This window comes from Pseudophryne corroboree, chromosome 7, assembly GCF_028390025.1.
Source record: "Pseudophryne corroboree isolate aPseCor3 chromosome 7, aPseCor3.hap2, whole genome shotgun sequence".
Classification (NCBI taxonomy): domain Eukaryota; kingdom Metazoa; phylum Chordata; class Amphibia; order Anura; family Myobatrachidae; genus Pseudophryne; species Pseudophryne corroboree.
In genome coordinates, this window is record NC_086450.1 from 491111541 (window position 1) to 491129890 (window position 18350).

Genomic DNA, 18350 nt, shown 5'->3' on the forward strand with positions numbered 1-18350 from the left:
GTCAAAGCAGCTTATCATTGCCAGCTTTGACCGGTGGATTTAAAACGGCTTTGCATCTATCGGCCACAGCCTCCGAAGTTGGGCAGCTTTGGAAACCCACTGGTTAGTAACTATGCCCCAAGGTAGTAGAACAAAAAATCTATTTACAAAAATCCAGAGATTTATATCAGAGCGTCAGTCCAGAAACTGGGCTGTATTTTATAGAAAAAATTTAACATAATTGATAACAACCCCATTCAAAGAGCTACAGTACATAAAGTTAATTTGTCCATTAATGTGATTAAATACAATACAAAGAGTATAACTGTGAGGATACCGGGTTAGTGTGTGTGTTACTTGTGCAGGTTGCTAGGTACCACCTTGAAAAAGGCCGCCGTTTGCCCCACGCGGTGCCCCGGTTCATTTGCGGGCGCAAGGATCACAGAGCAAGGACACAAAGGGAGGGTACAAAGAGGTTCTTTTTTTTTTTTTAATAATATGTTTATTGAAGGTTTTTCAAACATATACATGCAAATACGAAAAACGAAAAATATACATACAACATGGAAGTACTGTGTAATATACATGTAATATACATGTGGGGAGGGGGAACACAGAAGGGCAGCAGAGAGAGGGGGAGGGGAGATATGGCAGGATGAGAGTGAGTGTTAGGGCCTGCCCATAACACTCATTATCACAATATGATAGTGCCAGAGAGAGAGAAATAATTATAATACTTGGTATGAAACGTTAACCAATGAAAATACTCAAACTTTTACAAATGATTCATAAGATAACATAGAGCAGTCCAAGGTTTTCAAGATATGTTGTTTGGTAAGCGTGGGCAGCGTGTCGATGAATGGGCTCCATTTGCGGCAAAACTTTCGCGTGTTAAAGAATGGAGAAGTTAAAACCGTTTTTCTATCATAATACAATAATTGCAGAAGTTTTTGCTTGACTTCCGCAAGGGAAGGAGCGGAGCGTTTAACCCATCTAATCAATATACATTTTTTTCCAAGTGTAAGGATCACGCTGAGAAGAGGGATACTTCCCGTAGTGATCCGCCAATTTGCAAAGTTTAAGGTAAGGCAGGCTAACTGATCTGGTGATATATTTAAGGAGAATATACTGTTAATATAGGTAAAAAGTTTATTTACACCAGAATTTTCTAATTTTTCTGCATTCCCACACACAATGTATAAAAGAAGCAGAGGCTTTCCCACATTTAAGGCATTCACCAGATTCGGAGGGTAACATATGAGATCGTTGTGCGGGTGAAATGTATGCTCTGTGCAAAAATCGCAGGTGAACCTCTTGGAAATAAGCTGATGATAAAAATTTCAGTGATCTTTCACAGGGTTGTGTGATATCAGAAATGCTGACTAAAGCAGGGATGTCGTCTTTCCATTTTAGTAATAAATTATCCCATTGCGCAGTGGGTAGGCAAGATATTAAAATGGAATAGACATATTTTATCTTAAATGGTCGCACCTGGGAAGAATGCAGGAGAGCATCAATAGCTTGAGAAGCAGGGTATTCCTTAAGGGAAGTTTTTGCGTGAGTCAAGGCATCATAAGAGAGTACAAAGTGACGCACCTGGAAATACATATACAAGTGGCGAGGAGACAAATTAAATTTCTGGCAAAGAGCAGAGAAGGAGTACAGGACTCCTCCTGGGTCAAACACCTTGTGAAAGGAATCAAGGCCCTTTTCCTTCCAGAGGGAGTACGTAGCATTGTGCAACGAGGGCGGAAACGCTGGGTTACCCCACAACGGGGTAAATTTGGAGAAATGAGGATCTCGTTGACATTTTTTATTGATGGTTAACCAAGCGTGGGAAGTGTCTTTAAATAATATATGGTTCTTTAATTGGGAAGGTATCTGGGCGTGATGTGAAAGTATTAGCGCACTAGGGGCGTATGGAGAGAATATTGCTAAGTCAAGGTCGTAATCAACATATTGGGATGTTGCATGGAGCCAGTCAATAATATAGCGGAACTGGACAGCTAAGGAATATGCCTGAATATCAGGAGCAGCAAAGCCACCATTTGCTTTAGGGGATTTTAGTTTCTGTCTGGCTATACGCGGTCTTTTGCCTCGCCAAAGAAACTTAGAAAAAAGTGCTTCAAGTCTAAGAATATCAGTACGTGTCAATGAAATAGGAAGCATTTGCATTAAATAAAATATCTTGGGGAAAATAATACATTTTATCACTTCTAACCTCCCCAGGAGAGATAATGGTAAATCCGTCCAGGAATCCATCTTGAGGGCCAGGTTCTCTATGAGAGGAGAGTCGTTAATTTTGTAAAGATTAAGGAGATCAGAGCAGATATTAATACCTAAATATTTGAAATGGGAATGGGTTACTTTAAAGGATGGGATATCAGGATGGGACAATATGGAAGGCGATAAATTGCCCAGGAGCAGAAGTTCCGACTTATTAATGTTGATTCTATAACCTGCTAATTTTCCAAAGGAGTGAATCATTTGTAATAAGGACGGTAGTGATTGTTCTGGATTCGATAAAAACAAAAGTGTGTCGTCCGCAAATAGTGCTATTTTCAAAACTTGCGACCCAATGGTGATTCCATGGATATGTGGTGAATTACGAACAGCTATAGCAAGAGGCTCAATTGATAGATCAAAAAGGAGTGGGGAAAGTGGACAGCCTTGTCTCGTCCCCCTTTGTAAAATAAAGGCAGCTGAGAGAAGACCGTTGCAGGAAATGGAAGAAGATGGTGAAGAATATAATGTGCGGATAACAGAAATGAAGGAATCAGGGAAGCCAAATCTGTGTAATATTTTAAAAAGGTAAGGCCATAATAAAAGGTCGAAGGCCTTTTCTGTGTCTATCGATAAGATAAGTGCCGGGGGGGAGGTAGTAGAGGAATTGGCATGTTGGATGACCGAGAGGACCCGCCTAAGATTCACTACCGAATGTCGACCAGTTATAAAACCTGTTTGGTCTTTATGGATAAGTATAGGCAGGACTGGTTTTAGTCTCTGCGCGAGGATGGATGTAAAAATCTTAAAATCCACATTTAATAATGAAATAGGCCTATAGGAGCCCGGTAATGAAAGGTCTCTGCCTGCTTTGGGTAACACTTTGACCACTGCGTCAGTGAATCTATCAGGAAGAATCCCCTCGGTCATAATTTTGTTAAAAACCGCCTGCAAGAACGGACCAATCTTGGGGGACATAAGTTTATAAAATTCGTTTGTGTAGCCATCTGGTCCTGGGGCTTTGCAAGGTTTAAGTCTTTTTATAGTTGTTAGGATTTCAGAAAGGGTAATGGGAGAAGTTAAGGAGGAAATCATTTCCGCTGGCACTTGAGGTAACGGGAGGTATTCCCAGAAGTGGGGGGGGGTATATATCATGTGGGGTAAGTGCATCTCCCTGGTCAGGAGAGGAGTATAAGGATACGTAGTATTCACGCATAATGGCCGCAATCTGAGCATTAGAAGAGGTACGGGAGCCATCCGTATTTTGTAAGGGATGGACCATCATTGGTTTCCTGGATCCCTGCAATAGTGAAGTAAGGAGTCTGCCTGCCTTGTTTCCAAAGCGGTAAAATTTGTAACTAACATTAAACTGATACTTTTCCCCCGCTAGATGCAAGATATCATTAAAGGTAGTTTTAGCCAAAATATAAGCTGTTCTGGTTTCCAGTGAGGGCCGTATTTTGAAAGACTGATATGCCAATGATAGGATGTTTTGGGCTTCCAGGTACGTTTGGTTAAGTGATCTCCTAAGATGTGAGTAATAGGAGATCACTTCACCTCTCAGAACTGTTTTGGCGGTTTGCCAAAAAAGAGAAGGGTTCTCTGCTTCATGTATTGAGTTATCCAATCGAAAATTCTCCCAGATTTCCTCGCACTTACTTTTAAATTTATCAGATTTCGCTAGATGCGAAGGGAATTTCCATAAAGGAGGAGAAGATTTTTCCACTGTATAAGCCAGTTCAACCCAAACCAATCCATGATCTGAGATAGAAATCGGTTCGATGGTGGCCTGGCGAATATTGGGGAATAGTAGAGAAGCAACCAAAATATAGTCTATACGGGACCAGGAGTTATGCACCATTGAAAGGCATGTAAACTCTTTTTTCTGTGGGATTTAAAGCTCGCCACGCATCTACCAAATTTAGTCTCTTGGCTAGCCACGGCACACCCAGTTTGGGGAGAGGTCGAGACCGACTTGTATAATGAGATTTGTCTAGATACAGGGAGGAGACTAAATTTAAATCACCACATAGAACCAGGGAGGAGCGGTCACAGGAGTAAAGTTTGGCCATGAGTGAGGAAAAAAAGGTTTTTTTTATAGATATTAGGGGCATAAACGGAACAGAAGTGATAACATGTATTACCCAATTTGCAATGCACAAGCACGTATCTACCCTCTGGATCAGCCTCCATCGACATTACTTCAATGGGGAGAGAGCGTCTCGCTAAAATTGCTACGCCACAAGATTTTGAGTTAAGCGATGCTGCGCCTAATAAGGACCAATTCAACATCTGTAACTTTTTTGTTTCCTTGAGAACCAGGTGTGTCTCCTGTAAACATGCAATGTCAATATGATTTTTATTCAAATAAGATAGTATCTTTCGTCTCTTAGCAGGTGTATTTATGCCTCCTACATTAAGTGTGCATATCTTAACCGTAGCCATACCTCAAAAAAGGAAAATATAACATCTGGCAAGGGTAAATTATGACATCATACCTCATCCCTATAGGAGTTGGAGGGAGTTGGGTGTGAGGGGGAAACACATGAGGGAAGAAGACATTGACAGGGGTGACAAACCTAAAGATTGTGAAAAAAAGAAAGTTAGACAGCAAAAGCAAAAGTAATGAAGTATACATTACATAAGCATTGGAAATGGTAGTAAACCGACCTCGGGTGAAACTATAACAGAAGACGGTTACAACCATAAAGAATCAAAAGGGCGGCGGGGGCTTCTTCACCGCCACCAGCAACTGTAAAATACAATAACATTAATAAAATATTTTGTCAAGCTCACTGAAAGATCACCAAAACATATAGAGTACGGCACAGCTGCGTGCAGTGCCAAAGCTTTACACCTGCATCATAATCAACTTTTTAGATGGTATGCCTGAAAACTGAAAGGAGATACTAAGAAAGAGTCACCCAGGTGGATCATCCGAGATATCCTGCGCCAGCGAATCAGCTTCTTCTTTAAGATATGCTTCAGCATCACCGGGGTTAGTAAAGTCAGTGAAGGAGGATCCCTGAAAAATCCTGAGTCGAGCTGGGTACATCATAGCGAATTTTCATTTATTTTTGACCAGAAAGGCACAAACAGGATTGAAAGCTTTGCGAAGGCGGGAAAGTTCAGCAGAGTAATCTTGAAAAATCCGTAGAGGGACGCCCTCCCATCGGTGGTCTACTTTACGAGAGGCCTTCCATATGGCTTCTTTGTGAAGAAAGTTCAGGGTTTTAAAAATGACCACACGTGGTCTATTAGCGCCTGTACGTGACTGATCTCCCATTCTGTGCACACGTTCTATCACCATGGGGTAAATTTACTAAGATTCGTATTTTCCCGTTTGAGGTCAAAGTTCAATCACGAATGACATCGAAAGTGTAAATATGCAACTTTTTGAATTGATTACGACTAATTTACTAAGCTGCCGTATTCTGCATTTTCGTTTTTTCCGATGTCGATGTCATTCGTTTTTTTAGGCAGTGTTTTACGTGAGTGACTTGTAAAACACTGCCGACTTTAATACAATGAATCTCAGCCGGATCTGAGAGATCCGTGCAGGGCTTCATTGTGCACCTTGTAAAAAAAAAAAAAAATGTTTAAACTTAAAAAAAAATTGCGTGGGGTCCCCCCTCCTAAGCCAAACCAGCCTCGGGCTCTTTGAGCCGGCCCTGGTTGCAAAAATATGGGGAAAAAATTGACAGGGGTTCCCCCATATTTAAGCAACCAGCACCGGGCTCTGCGCCTGGTCCTGGTTCCAAAAATACGGGGGACAAAAAGCGTAGGGTTCCCCTGTATTTCTGAAACCAGCACCGGGCTCCACTAGCTGGACAGATAATGCCACAGCCGGGGGTCACTTTTATACAGTGCCTTGCGGCCGTGGCATCAAATATCCAACTAGTCACCCCTGGCCGGGGTACCCTGGGGGAGTGGGGACCCCTTCAATCAAGGGGTCCCCCCCCCCCCCAGCCACCCAAGGGCCAGGGGTGAAGCCCGAGGCTGTCCCCCCCATCCAATGGGCTGCGGATGGGGGGCTGATAGCCTTTGTGAAAAGTGTTTGATATTGTTTTTAGTAGCAGTACTACAAGGCCCAGCAAGCCTCCCCCGCAAGCTGGTACTTGGAGAACCACAAGTACCAGCATGCGGCGGAAAAACGGGCCCACTGGTACCTGTAGTACTACTACTAAAAAAATACCCCAATAAAGACATCACATCACACACACACGCCTTGAAAGTATAACTTTAATACATACATGCACACCAACATACATACATACTTACCTATGTTCCCACGCAGGTCGGTCCTCTTCTCCAGTAGAATCCATGGTGTACCTGTAGAAAAAATTATACTCACATAATCCATGGTTGAAGGCTCCTCTGCTTGTAATCCTTTTGTAATCCACGTACTAAAAAAACGGATACCCGACCACGAACTGAAAGGGGACCCATGTTTTCACATGGGACCCCTTTCCCCGAATGCCAGAAACCCCCTCTGACTGATGTCTAAGTGGGTTTCTTCAGCCAATCAGGGAGCGCCACGTTGTGGCACCCTCCTGATCGGCTGTGTGCTCCTGTACTGAGTGACAGGCGGCACACGGCAGTGTTACAATGTAGCGCCTGTGCGCTCCATTGTAACCAATGGTGGGAACTTTGTAGTCTGCGGTTGACCGAAAGTGACCTCACCGCTGACCTGAAAGTTCCCACCATTGGTTACAATGGAGCGCATAGAGTGGGTTTCTGGCATTCGGGGAAAGGGGTCCCATGTGAAAACATAGGGCCCCTTTCAGTTCGTGGTCGGGTATCCGTTTTTTTATTTTTTCAAGTACGTGGATTACAAAAGGATTACAAGCAGAGGAGCCTTCAACCATGGATTATGTGAGTATAATTTTTTCTACAGGTACACCATGGATTCTACTGGAGAAGAGGACCGACCTGCGTGGGAACATAGGTAAGTATGTATGTATGTTGGTGTGCATGTATGTATTAAAGTTATACTTTCAAGGTGTGTGTGTGATGTCTTTATTGGGGTATTTTTTAGTAGTAGTACTACAGGTACCAGCGGGCCCATTTTTCCGCCGCATGCTGGTACTTGTGGTTCTCCAAGTACCAGCTTGCGGGGGAGGCTTGCTGGGCCTTGTAGTACTGCTACTAAAAACAATATCAAACACTTTTCACAAAGGCTATCAGCCCCCCATCCGCAGCCCATTGGATGGGGGGGACAGCCTCAGGCTTCACCCCTGGCCCTTGGGTGGCTGGGGGGGGGACCCCTTGATTGAAGGGGTCCCCACTCCCCCAGGGTACCCCGGCCAGGGGTGACTAGTTGGATATTTGATGCCACGGCCGCAAGGCACTGTATAAAAGTGACCCCCGGCTGTGGCATTATCTGTCCAGCTAGTGGAGCCCGGTGTTGGTTTCAAAAATACGGGGGACCCCTACGCTTTTTGTCCCCCGTATTTTTGGAACCAGGACCAGGCGCAGAGCCCGGTGCTGGTTGCTTAAATATGGGGGAACCCCTGTCAATTTTCCCCCCATATTTTTGCAACCAGGGCCGGCTCAAAGAGCCCGAGGCTGGTTTGGTTAAGGAGGGGGGACCCCACGCAATTTTTTTTTGAAAAATTATAACATTTCCCACCCCTTCCCACTGATAAACATGCACGGATCTCATGGATCTGTGCATGCCTAATTGCCTATACAAACACGGGATAAAAAGCAGGTCTGTTTTTTTTTAGCACTTTTTCACGATTTTTATTTTAGCACGGCAGTGTTTGGCTATTGTCGGCAGTGTTTGTGTTTTGCACTTTTTAGTAAATGACCGATTTCTACCAAATTGCAGGCGTATTTGACCGATGGTGTATTGATTCGTGATTTTTTCCAAGGACTTCCAAAATATTACGAATGCCCTCATCACTGCCGTGATTTTTGCTTAGTAAATTACCGAGATGACACTTTGAAGAAAAAACGGCATCTCGGTCAAAATCGGGACCTTAGTAAATATACCCCCATGTCCGCACACTCGGCCTCAACGTTAAGCAATTTTGGCAAAGTATTCCGAGCAAATTGCTCCAGCCCAGGGCCTTTAAACGATTCAGGCAGACCAATTATACGCAAATTACACCTGCGCGTGCGGTTTTCTATATTATCCATTTTGTCAAGGAGATGTTTATTGTCCTTTTCCAGACGCCCCACAGTGGATTTTAAATTTTCAACCTCATCCATAGTGACCCCCGAGCTAATCTCCGTGTTAGAAACTCTGCTTGAGAGTTGCTGCAGTTGTAAAGTAATATCCCCAACCGCTTTCTGCAGCAGAGGGGCCATTGTATCCTGGATAGCAGTTACCATGTCCTTATAAGTTAAGGGGGCACCGGGAGAGGAAATATTATCATGTACCTGTCTTTATGAGGCATCAGAGATGTCTTTGATCACTTTCTTCGCTGCAGGTTTCACTGGGCTAGAATCCGAGCTGGACGGGGGAGTCTGGTCTGCCCGCCGTTTATCCTGCCTAGGAGGCAGTGCTGGTGGAGGAATCTTGGGAGTAGCTGGTGGGCCCAAGAACTTCTCCATGGTGCACAGGGGTCGCAGGAAATAATAATTTGGCCGAGGATGTCTAATCCTGTGTCAGAGGATCACTATCAGGCACAGTAATGGTCCCTTCCAGTCGTCTCTGTCATTAGCGTCTGGGTGACGGGAGACGGGGGAGCCCAGAAGTAGGTATGTCCCTTAATGTGTTTAGATGAGTGGGCACCAGGCAGCGAGCGTCGCTTTATGCACTCTCTGCACTTATCACATCCGCCGAGGCCTCAGAGCACCGCTGCCAGCCGCCGCACAGGCCCGACCCTCAGCACGCCGAGCGAGCGCACACAGCGTGAGCGGGTTTCGTGCCGGGCGGGGGAGAGCAGGCAGCGGGAGATGACTAGCGCCGAGGACCGGAGCTGAGAGTCTGTGTGATCCGTTTGCGAGCGGTGAGGGCTGATGACAGCGGAGAAACACACAGGAGTTGCTGCTTATTCCGCCATGCCGGAACCGGAAGTCACAAAGAGGTTCTTAATTACACACACTAAATATACATGTAAAACCGTGACCGCACTATTTACACTATTAACAGTCATAAACATTATCACTGGAAGAAACCACACAGAAAACTCTCCACCCCATAGCAGTGATCCCATCAGTACTTACCAACAGACAGCAACAGTATTACCCTTATTCAACTTGACTGGAGAAAGTACCACTGTGAGTGAAGCTGCAGAGCGACTCCTTATTTTCTGTGTAGTGTCTCTATAGATCCTGGCCTCTGGGGCCTGTGATCTGCTGGTCCCAGTCACTCGGCCTGTGATTTGCTGGTCCCAGTCGCTCAGCCTGTGATTTGCTGGTCCCAGTCGCTCAGCCTGTGATTTGCTGGTCCCAGTCGCTGGGCCTGTGATCTGCTGATCCCAGTCACTGGGCCTGTGATTTGCTGATCCCAGTCGCTGGGCCTGTGATTTGCTGGTCCCAGTCGCTGGGCCTGTGATCTGCTGGTCCCAGTCACTGGACTGTGATTTGCTGATCCCAGTCGCTGGGCCTGTGATTTGCTGATCCCAGTCGCTGGGCCTGTGATCTGCTGGTCCCAGTCACTCAGCGTGTGATTTGCTGGTCCCAGTCGCTGGGCCTGTGATTTGCTGATCCCAGTCGCTGGGCCTGTGATCTGCTGGTCCCAGTCACTCAGCGTGTGATTTGCTGGTCCCAGTCGCTGGGCCTGTGATTTGCTGATCCCAGTCGCTGGGCCTGTGATCTGCTGGTCCCAGTCACTGGGCCTGTGATTTGCTGATCCCAGTCGCTGGGCCTGTGATTTACTGGTCCCAGTCACTCAGCGTGTGATTTCCTGGTCCTAGTTTCTCAGCCTGTGATCTGTTGGTTCCAATCGCTGGGCCTGTGATTTGCTGGTTCCAGTCGCTGGGCCTGTGATTTGCTGGTCCCAGTCGCTCAGCCTGTGATTTGCTGGTCCCAGTCGCTCAGCCTGTGATTTACTGGTCCCAGTCACTCAGCGTGTGATTTACTGGTCCCAGTCGCTCAGCCTGTGATTTGCTGGTCCCAGTCACTCAGCCTGTGATTTGCTGGTTCCAGTCACTTAGCCTGTGATTTGCTGGTCTCAGGCGCTCAGCCTGTGATTTGCTGGTCCCAGTCGCTCAGCCTGTGATTTGCTGGTCCCAGTCACTCAGCCTGTGATTTGCTGGTCCCAGTCGCTGGGCCTGTGATCTGCTGGTCCCAGTCGCTCAGCCTGTGATTTGCTGGTCCCAGTTGCTGGGCCTGTGATCTGCTGGTCCCAGTCGCTCAGCCTGTGATTTGCTGGTCCCAGTCGCTCAGCCTGTGATTTGCTGGTCCCAGTCGCTCAGCCTGTGATTTGCTGGTTCCAGTCGCTGGGCCTGTGATTTGCTGGTTCCAGTCGCTGGGCCTGTGATTTGCTGGTTCCAGTCGCTGGGCCTGTGATTTGCTGGTTCCAGTCGCTGGGCCTGTGATTTGCTGGTTCCAGTCGCTGGGCCTGTGACTTGCTGGTTCCAGTCACTCAGCCTGTGATTTGCTGGTCCCAGTCGCTGGGCCTGTGATTTGCTGGTTCCAGTCTCTGGACCTGTGATTTGCTGGTCCCAGTCGCTGGGCCTGTGATTTGCTGGTCCCAGTCGCTGGGCCTGTGATTTGCTGGTTCCAGTCTCTGGGCCTGTGATTTGCTGGTTCCAGTCGCTCAGCCTATGATTTGCTGGTTCCAGTCGCTCAGCCTGTGATTTGCTGGTTCCAGTCGCTGGGCCTGTGATTTGCTGGTTCCAGTCACTGGGCCTGTGACTTGCTGATCTCGGCTGCTTATAATGATATGTCCTCTATCAGCCTGGTAAGGATTACCTGAAGGTCAGCCCACAGCTGGGAGTATACAACATCAGACGCGTGACTACCAATGAAGTCCTGGAAAGTATGGTGTGTAGTACTCTAGGTTGGGGAAAATGCTGCTCCGAGGAATGGTCTAGAGCGGTGCTGTCAGATGTGGCTGGATTAGCTATCGCTGCTGCTTATATGGAAGTGGCAGTGATAGCACTAATATGGGAACGCATGCATTACTGATCTGAGCTGCATCCTATGACATAGCACGGGATCATCAGCGACACCATCGGTCAGCTGCCTGGGGGATGGGGTCATGCAAGCCGGCCACTGCAATTACTATGTAGAGGTCAGGAACTCTGCTTCCTCTGATCGAGAGCCTGGCCCCGTCCCTCCCCAACAACGGCAGTGACAAGCATCCATTTTGGGAAATGGAGGCTGTTGCCATTCCATCCCCACCCACAAACAGCATCAGACTGTCAATCACTGACAGTCCGACGCCATAGTGCGTCCTCCGTCACAGACCTGTACTGCATATGATTATGCACAGTACGGGTTCAGTACATGTGCAAAGTACTGAACATTGGAACTGTGGGGTATGCGCCGCACTACCATAAGCACCTGACTCTGGCCAAGGCTGCTGTCCCCTGTGTCATCACAATAACATTCTTACTTTATGCCCAAAGCAGACAGATATCTAGCGTATACTAGTTTCACTCTACTTGGAAATTCTGTAACTTTACATACGCCTAGAAAAATCCCCACAACATATTTTAACACTGCAGAATGTAGACGTTCAGCTCTTTGCAGCTTCCTCATCACCCAGACATAGGGCATACAGTAATTCAAGGTTAATTGCAAAATAAAATGTTCCCCATAATAGGCAAAACCATGTGCACTGCAGGTGGGGCAGATGTAACATGTGCAGAGAGAGTTAGATTTGGGTGGGTTATTTTGTTTCTGTGCAGGGTAAATACTGGCTGCTTTATTTTTACACTGCAATTTAGATTTCAGATTGAACACACCCCACCCAAATCCAACTCTCTCTGCACATGTTACATCTGCCCCACCTGCACTGCACATGATTTTGCCTATTAGAGGAAAATGGAGGTCATTCAGATCTGATCGCTGGGCTGCATTTTTTGCGGTCCTGTGATCAGATAGTCACCGCCTATAGGGGTAGTGTATTTTCTTTGTGCAAGTGTGCGATCGCATGTGTTGCAGAGCTGCACAAAGTGATTTTGTGCAGTCTCTGTGCAGCCCAGGACTTAACTCTTACAGTGCGATGAGAACAGCCTGATCGGGGCCGGGGCTGACGTCAGAAACCCTCCCTGATAATACTTGAGTTCGCCTGCGTTTTTCCGGACACTCACTGTAAACGGTCAGTTACCACCCACAAATGGCCTCTTCCTGTCAATCTCCTTACGTACGCCCGTGCAAATGGATCCTTCACACCACCCCGTCGCTGACCGGCGATCCCCGTTGCAGCCGTCCATTGCGCCTGCGCAATGTGGTGCATACGCAGTTCAGATTTGATCGCCCGCTGAGCGAAAACGAACAGCAGCAATCAGATCTGAATGACCCCCAATGATATTTTGCAAATAACCTTGAATTAACATAGTAACATAGTTTCTAAGGTTGAAAAAAGACAATTGTCCATCGAGTTCAACCTATTTGTGGTCTCCTATGCAGGATTAATGGTCTAAAATTTTGACTGATGTTGATATCTGCCGTCACGTTTTATCCCTCTTTTTATAGTTACTATAGTGCGTGACTATGCACCATAACCCTGGATATCCTAATCCATTAGGAATTTATCTAACCCATTCTTAAAGGTGTTGACTGAGTCCGCCATTACAACTCCCTCAGGCAGGGAATTCCAAACATGTATTGTCCTTACCGTGAAAAAGCCTTTACGCCGTATTGTGCGGAATCTCCTCTCCTCTAACCTAAGCGAGTGTCCACGTGTCCCCTGTGTTGATCTAACCAAAAACAGGTCCTGCGCAATATCTGTGTATTGTCCCCTTATATATTTGTATATGTTGATCCTGTCCCCTCTTAGTCGCCTCTTTTCCAGTGTAAACATGCCTAGTTTTGCAAGCCTTTAGGCCCATAATGCCAAGATGTTCCAGATAAATAAAGAACAGGTCTGTCCAGCTTGTATAAAGCACTTTTTATTTTTTTTATTGGCCTTGCAGCTTATTTCCTGTCCCTAGCACAATTGCAGTTACTACTGCCCAAGTGTATATTACATTACCAGTACCTTTGATACATTGAAGAAATTTGAGAGCATACAAATGATATGATATGGATCTAGACCTGCTTCTGTTCAGCAGGGAGCTGTTTCTCCCTCTACTGCCTGGTCCGGGACTCCGCACCATAGACGGAGGTGACATTCAAGAGCGAACTTCAACCCAAATTCACCGCTGTGCATGCATTGACATTCCATGCATCTTCCATCTTCTTCCTCCATTGAGATTGAGATAGGAAGTGCCACTGAGTGCTTGGTTGTATATCCATATACAGCAACTACCACTGTCACCACTGCTTAGACTGAATATCCATTAACCCTGTCTAGATCTGTATATGCCTGTTGTATGCATATGTTGGATGTCTGCATTACCTCTGTGTTAACCTGCAAACCCTTTCTGCTGGCTAATAAGCCTGGTTAAGTTATTTGCCATGTGGACTGACCTCCGTCGCACACCGATGACACCTATCAACACCATAGGTTCTGCCAATAGATTATGGGCCCAGGCACCAAGGTGAGAAGAATAACGACACAAGAAGAAAATAGATGCGGCAACACAGAATAAAAGGATCACAGTGATTAACAGAAAATAGTCCTTTATTCACATTGAGGGTGAAAATGTACAGTGCAGTGACTAGTATGGGCTTTGCCAAGTTAATGTACACAGAGAACTACTCTGCATGGAACTCATTATGCAGATGCAATTAAAGCGGGAAAAGTTGTGGAAAGTCACCAGTGATCCGAGGAGCACCCCAACCCAAATGATGTAGATAAAGCCACGCTGACCACAGGCTTAGCTGTAGAACATTATGTGTATTACATCATGTATAGGGAGGTCACAGCACATGAAATGTGGGTGGTTTTACATGATTGCTGCTAAATGGACTCAGGAGCCAAAAGACACTTAAGCTGTAATGAGAGTTGGTTCAAGGTGCTATAGTCATGTGATCCTGTATATAGGGAACAGGAGATAAAGTCTTAAATGCAGTGAAAGTCGGGATAATTACTGTGCACTTGATGATGAACGGCAAAACAATTGTCACAGACATTGAAGATGTACTACTTGTGCCAGATCTAGGAACCAATCTGGTTGCCATCAGTGTACTGGAGAAGAAGACATACAAGGTCCAATTCACATTTCGCAGAGGGACAGTGTGTTGTGTACAATTAAGAGGGACTTTAATTGCAACAGCAACTCATTGCCAGCAACTGTACATCTTAGACACTGAGGAGTATTGTGCAATGGCAGCTTCAGAGTCTGGCATAGAAGACTGGGGTCTACTGGCAAATCTTCTCGCCTGTTGCAAGTTACAGTACATTGCATATGGTGATTGCAATATATATACTGTATATGATTTCCTGCTGTACCAACTGGACTTTGTCTCAGCCTTCTCGAACAGTGAGCTAATAGAAAATATTTACATGGAGCCACCAGAACACTACAACGTTGGTGCATTTCCAGAGGGAAAAGTATGTCCACTTAAGAAATCATTGTATGCTGATACATCAAAGTAGACAGTGTATTGACTTTGTATTTTGTAAAACAGCTCACTGTACCACAAATGGAAAGAAAAAAGCTTGTTCATCATAGTGCTGTGTGTAGATGATCTATTGCTTTCAGGCCAAGTAAGCCAGATAGACAAAGGTATACACGTGTGTCATGACTGGTTACATGCACATTACTGCAAGACTGGACACACAGGCATGAGCTGGACCCAGCACCCAACAGCTGCCTAATCACTGATAGCATGCTGGGAGTATTCAGCCAGCCCAGCTCTTAGACCATACTTGCCTACCTGACCCTCTCCATGAGGGAGAAAATGCTCTGTTCCTGGACTTTCCTGGTAATGTATGATTGCCATCACCTGTGGTGAAACACCTTTCTTATCAATTACCTAGCTCACCACAGGTGATGGCAATCATACATTACCAGGAAAGTCCAGGAACAGAACATTTTCTCCCTCATGGAGAGGGTCAGGTAGGCAAGTATGTCTTAGACAACTTTGGTGAGGCTCGTGGTCCACTGGAAATGCCCTTTATACAGCCTTGTCGGCGGGCTCCCTAGGACCAACAGGGCCCTAAGCATCCGCTTTGGTTGCCTTATGGTAAATACTTCACTGGTCACAGCCTTCAGCTGGGTTAGCAAGAGCAACCAGTCTAAGCACATTGCCGTAAGACATCATGTATCAGAGAGCAGGGAGGTGGTAAATGTATTAGTCTTATGTCACATGTACTAAATGATCTACTGCAAACATGTGGACTAGAATGCATTTTAAATGTTAATAAGTTTTGGATTTTTTTTTTTTGTATCCTGTCTTTTGGTTACATGTGAGACATCCAGCTCACACTCACTTTTTAGCATTTTAGTTAACACCTTCCACCTGTGTCACACTTTTTAACACTTTCACTTTCTTATTAACACTCACTAACACCTTAGCCTCTCACTAGAGTGCTGCCCTGGGGTGGCCTTTGCTGGCTTGGTGGGGTTCCATGCCCCGGACGTAAACTTAGTATTAGGGACCCACATGAGACGAGGTCACTTGGACACTGGTTGGTGCGCTGGTATTTTTAAAAGTATGCCCAGAACCTCGATTTTGCTCTATGTTAGGCTGCAGAGGTCATTACAATTATTCTGACTAGCAGAGCTTGGTATTGTAGAGTGCATCAGCACTATATCTTCTCTTTCTTTGTGGAATTGTAAGTCTCAGCATGACAGTACCTCTTACTATTAGTGTAATTAGGGTGTGCAGCCCAAGATCGCCCTCCCCACATCTACTAAAGAAATGCCCATTTCACAGATATTGTGGTCTTTTTCAAAGGATGGCTCAAGCCGCATGCACTAGAGAACTCTTTCCGAGTACAAAACACAGATTTCTCTGTTTCTTTGGTGCATGCACAGTATGCTGACATTTTTAAAACTGCATTGTCACTTGCGTTCGAATCAGCCCATCTCTGTAAATTTGTGTTTTCTGTGCCAATGTACTTTACCTTCGCAAGTCACTTTGCAAGTCACATGCCCCACCTTGGCCTGATTGGTGGAGGTCTTGCTAATAAATACAATTTTTTTTGTGGCACAATTCTTGGGGTCTATTCATGAAGCAGTGAAAAATGTGGAGACGTGAGCCAGTGGAGAAGTTGCCCATGGCAACCAATCAGCATTGAAGTAACATTATTATTTGCATATTATACAATTGTATGGAGCAGCTGATTGGTTGCCATGGGCAACTTCTCCACAGGCTCACTTCTCCACTCTTTTCACTGCTTCATGAATAGACGGACCCCTTAATCTTTTTACAATCTGTGTCTGTATTTGTGTTTCTGGGGAGGAAATACTGGCCTCTCTGCTATGGTGTAAAAGGGTGAACTGAAGAGAGAACTGACCAATAGAAAAAGTTCTGAGAAGAGCCACTACTTTCACGTGCACCAATAGAAGATAGCATCAGGGCCTGTGACAATCCATTTACCGCAACATCATAAGCAAACAAACTAATATAAATGTTATCTAATGTTCCATAACAACAGATTGTGTGACAGCGAGAGGACCCTTGGAGCTGGACTAAAACACTTGCCTTCAAGGTCCAAGCCTCTGTCTGGTTGTATATTAATTAAGCAAGTATAAAGCCATTGAGAAAATAAATGTATGTTTCATTTGACGCTTGAGGAGTGACTCTGATGTCTGATGAAGCTTGGGTACCTGCACAGTGAATTGAGCTGGCAGCAAAAGGAAAGGCTGTTTAATAGTACTTACAGCAAGTGTTCCTCACTTAATCGTAATTGTTTGGTAACTATGGCCCTCATTCCGAGTTGTTCGCTCGGTATTTTTCATCGCATCGCAGTGAGAATTCTCTTAGTGCGCATGCGTAATGTTCGCACTGCGCATGCGTCAAGTAACTTTACTAAGAAGAAAGTAATTTTACTCACGGCTTTTTCGTCGCTCCGGAGAACGCATTGTGATTGACAGGAAATGGGTGTTACTGGGCGGATGTACGGCGTTTTAGGGGCGTGTGGCAGGAAACGCTACCGTTTCCGGAAAAAACGCAGGCGTGTCTGGAGAAACGGTGGGAGTGCTTGGGCGAACGCTGGGTGTGTTTATGACGTCAGCCGGGACCGAAAAGCACTGAATTGATCGCACAGGCAGAGTAAGTCTGGAGTTACTCAGAAACTGCTAACTCGGTTTTGATCGCAATATTGCGAATACATCGGTCGCACATTTAAGATGTTTAGATTCACTCCCAGTAGGCGGCGGCTTAGCGTGTGTAACTCTGCTATAATCGCCTTGCGAGCGAACAACTCGGAATGAGGGCCCATAATCTCACAGACTTTTGACTCCTAACTCCTTTGACTATCAGCAGTGCTAATACTTGGATACCTTTTACCAGACCTTGGATTATATTGTATCTGATATTCCTCTATCTTTGCTCTTTTTTTATATTGTCAGATGCCTACAAGTTGGTAGGTGCTTAGCAGTTGTGAGCAAGTAGTCCACATGACCAGATAAGGTTTTCTTGAAGATACATGTATACAGCTAATATAATAAGGTATTAATCTCTCTTGGGTTGAGTACTGTACAGCTGAACGGTATTGTGATGCTACAATAACACAGTGACAGGCTTGGGCACATGCGTACCCTTTTATAAAGCCGAGTAAACAACATGCACCTGCAGTCAAATCATCCTGACCTTTAAGTCTGGTTATTCAGACAAGTGATGTTTTTGTTGCTGAGGAGCTATTTATTTATGTATTTTATTTATTTATTACCTGTTATTTATATAGCCCCTCCCCTTTAGAATGTAAGTGTTCACAAGCAGGGCCCTCTTCCCTCATGTGCTTTTACGTCTCTAATGTAACCTATCTTCTTTTCAATACTCCCGTTGATGGAACCAAATCCCTCGGTTTTCTGCCGCCCTGATACTTATTTCAGTGTTGTGTGATGACACATCTATGTTTATATACCCTGTACTTGTCCTATATTGTAGGTTGTCCTATATTGTAGTGTAAGTTACTGTCTTCTTGTTTTTGCTTATTTGTTTATGTACTCTGTAATTGGGTGCTGTGG

The 18350-nt window shown here is 45.4% G+C and overlaps 1 protein-coding gene across 1 annotated transcript in view; it reads right to left on the minus strand.

The window, feature by feature from the left end:
* The window catches only part of LOC134944426 (uncharacterized), a 231442-nt gene that overhangs the window by 167047 nt on the left and 46045 nt on the right, over positions 1–18350 (minus strand). Inside the window, 4 exon segments of the mRNA XM_063933004.1 lie at positions 1471–2110; positions 2201–2318; positions 3415–4035; positions 10544–11027. Of these exon segments, the coding sequence (XP_063789074.1) occupies positions 1471–2110; positions 2201–2318; positions 3415–4035; positions 10544–11027 (1863 nt within the window).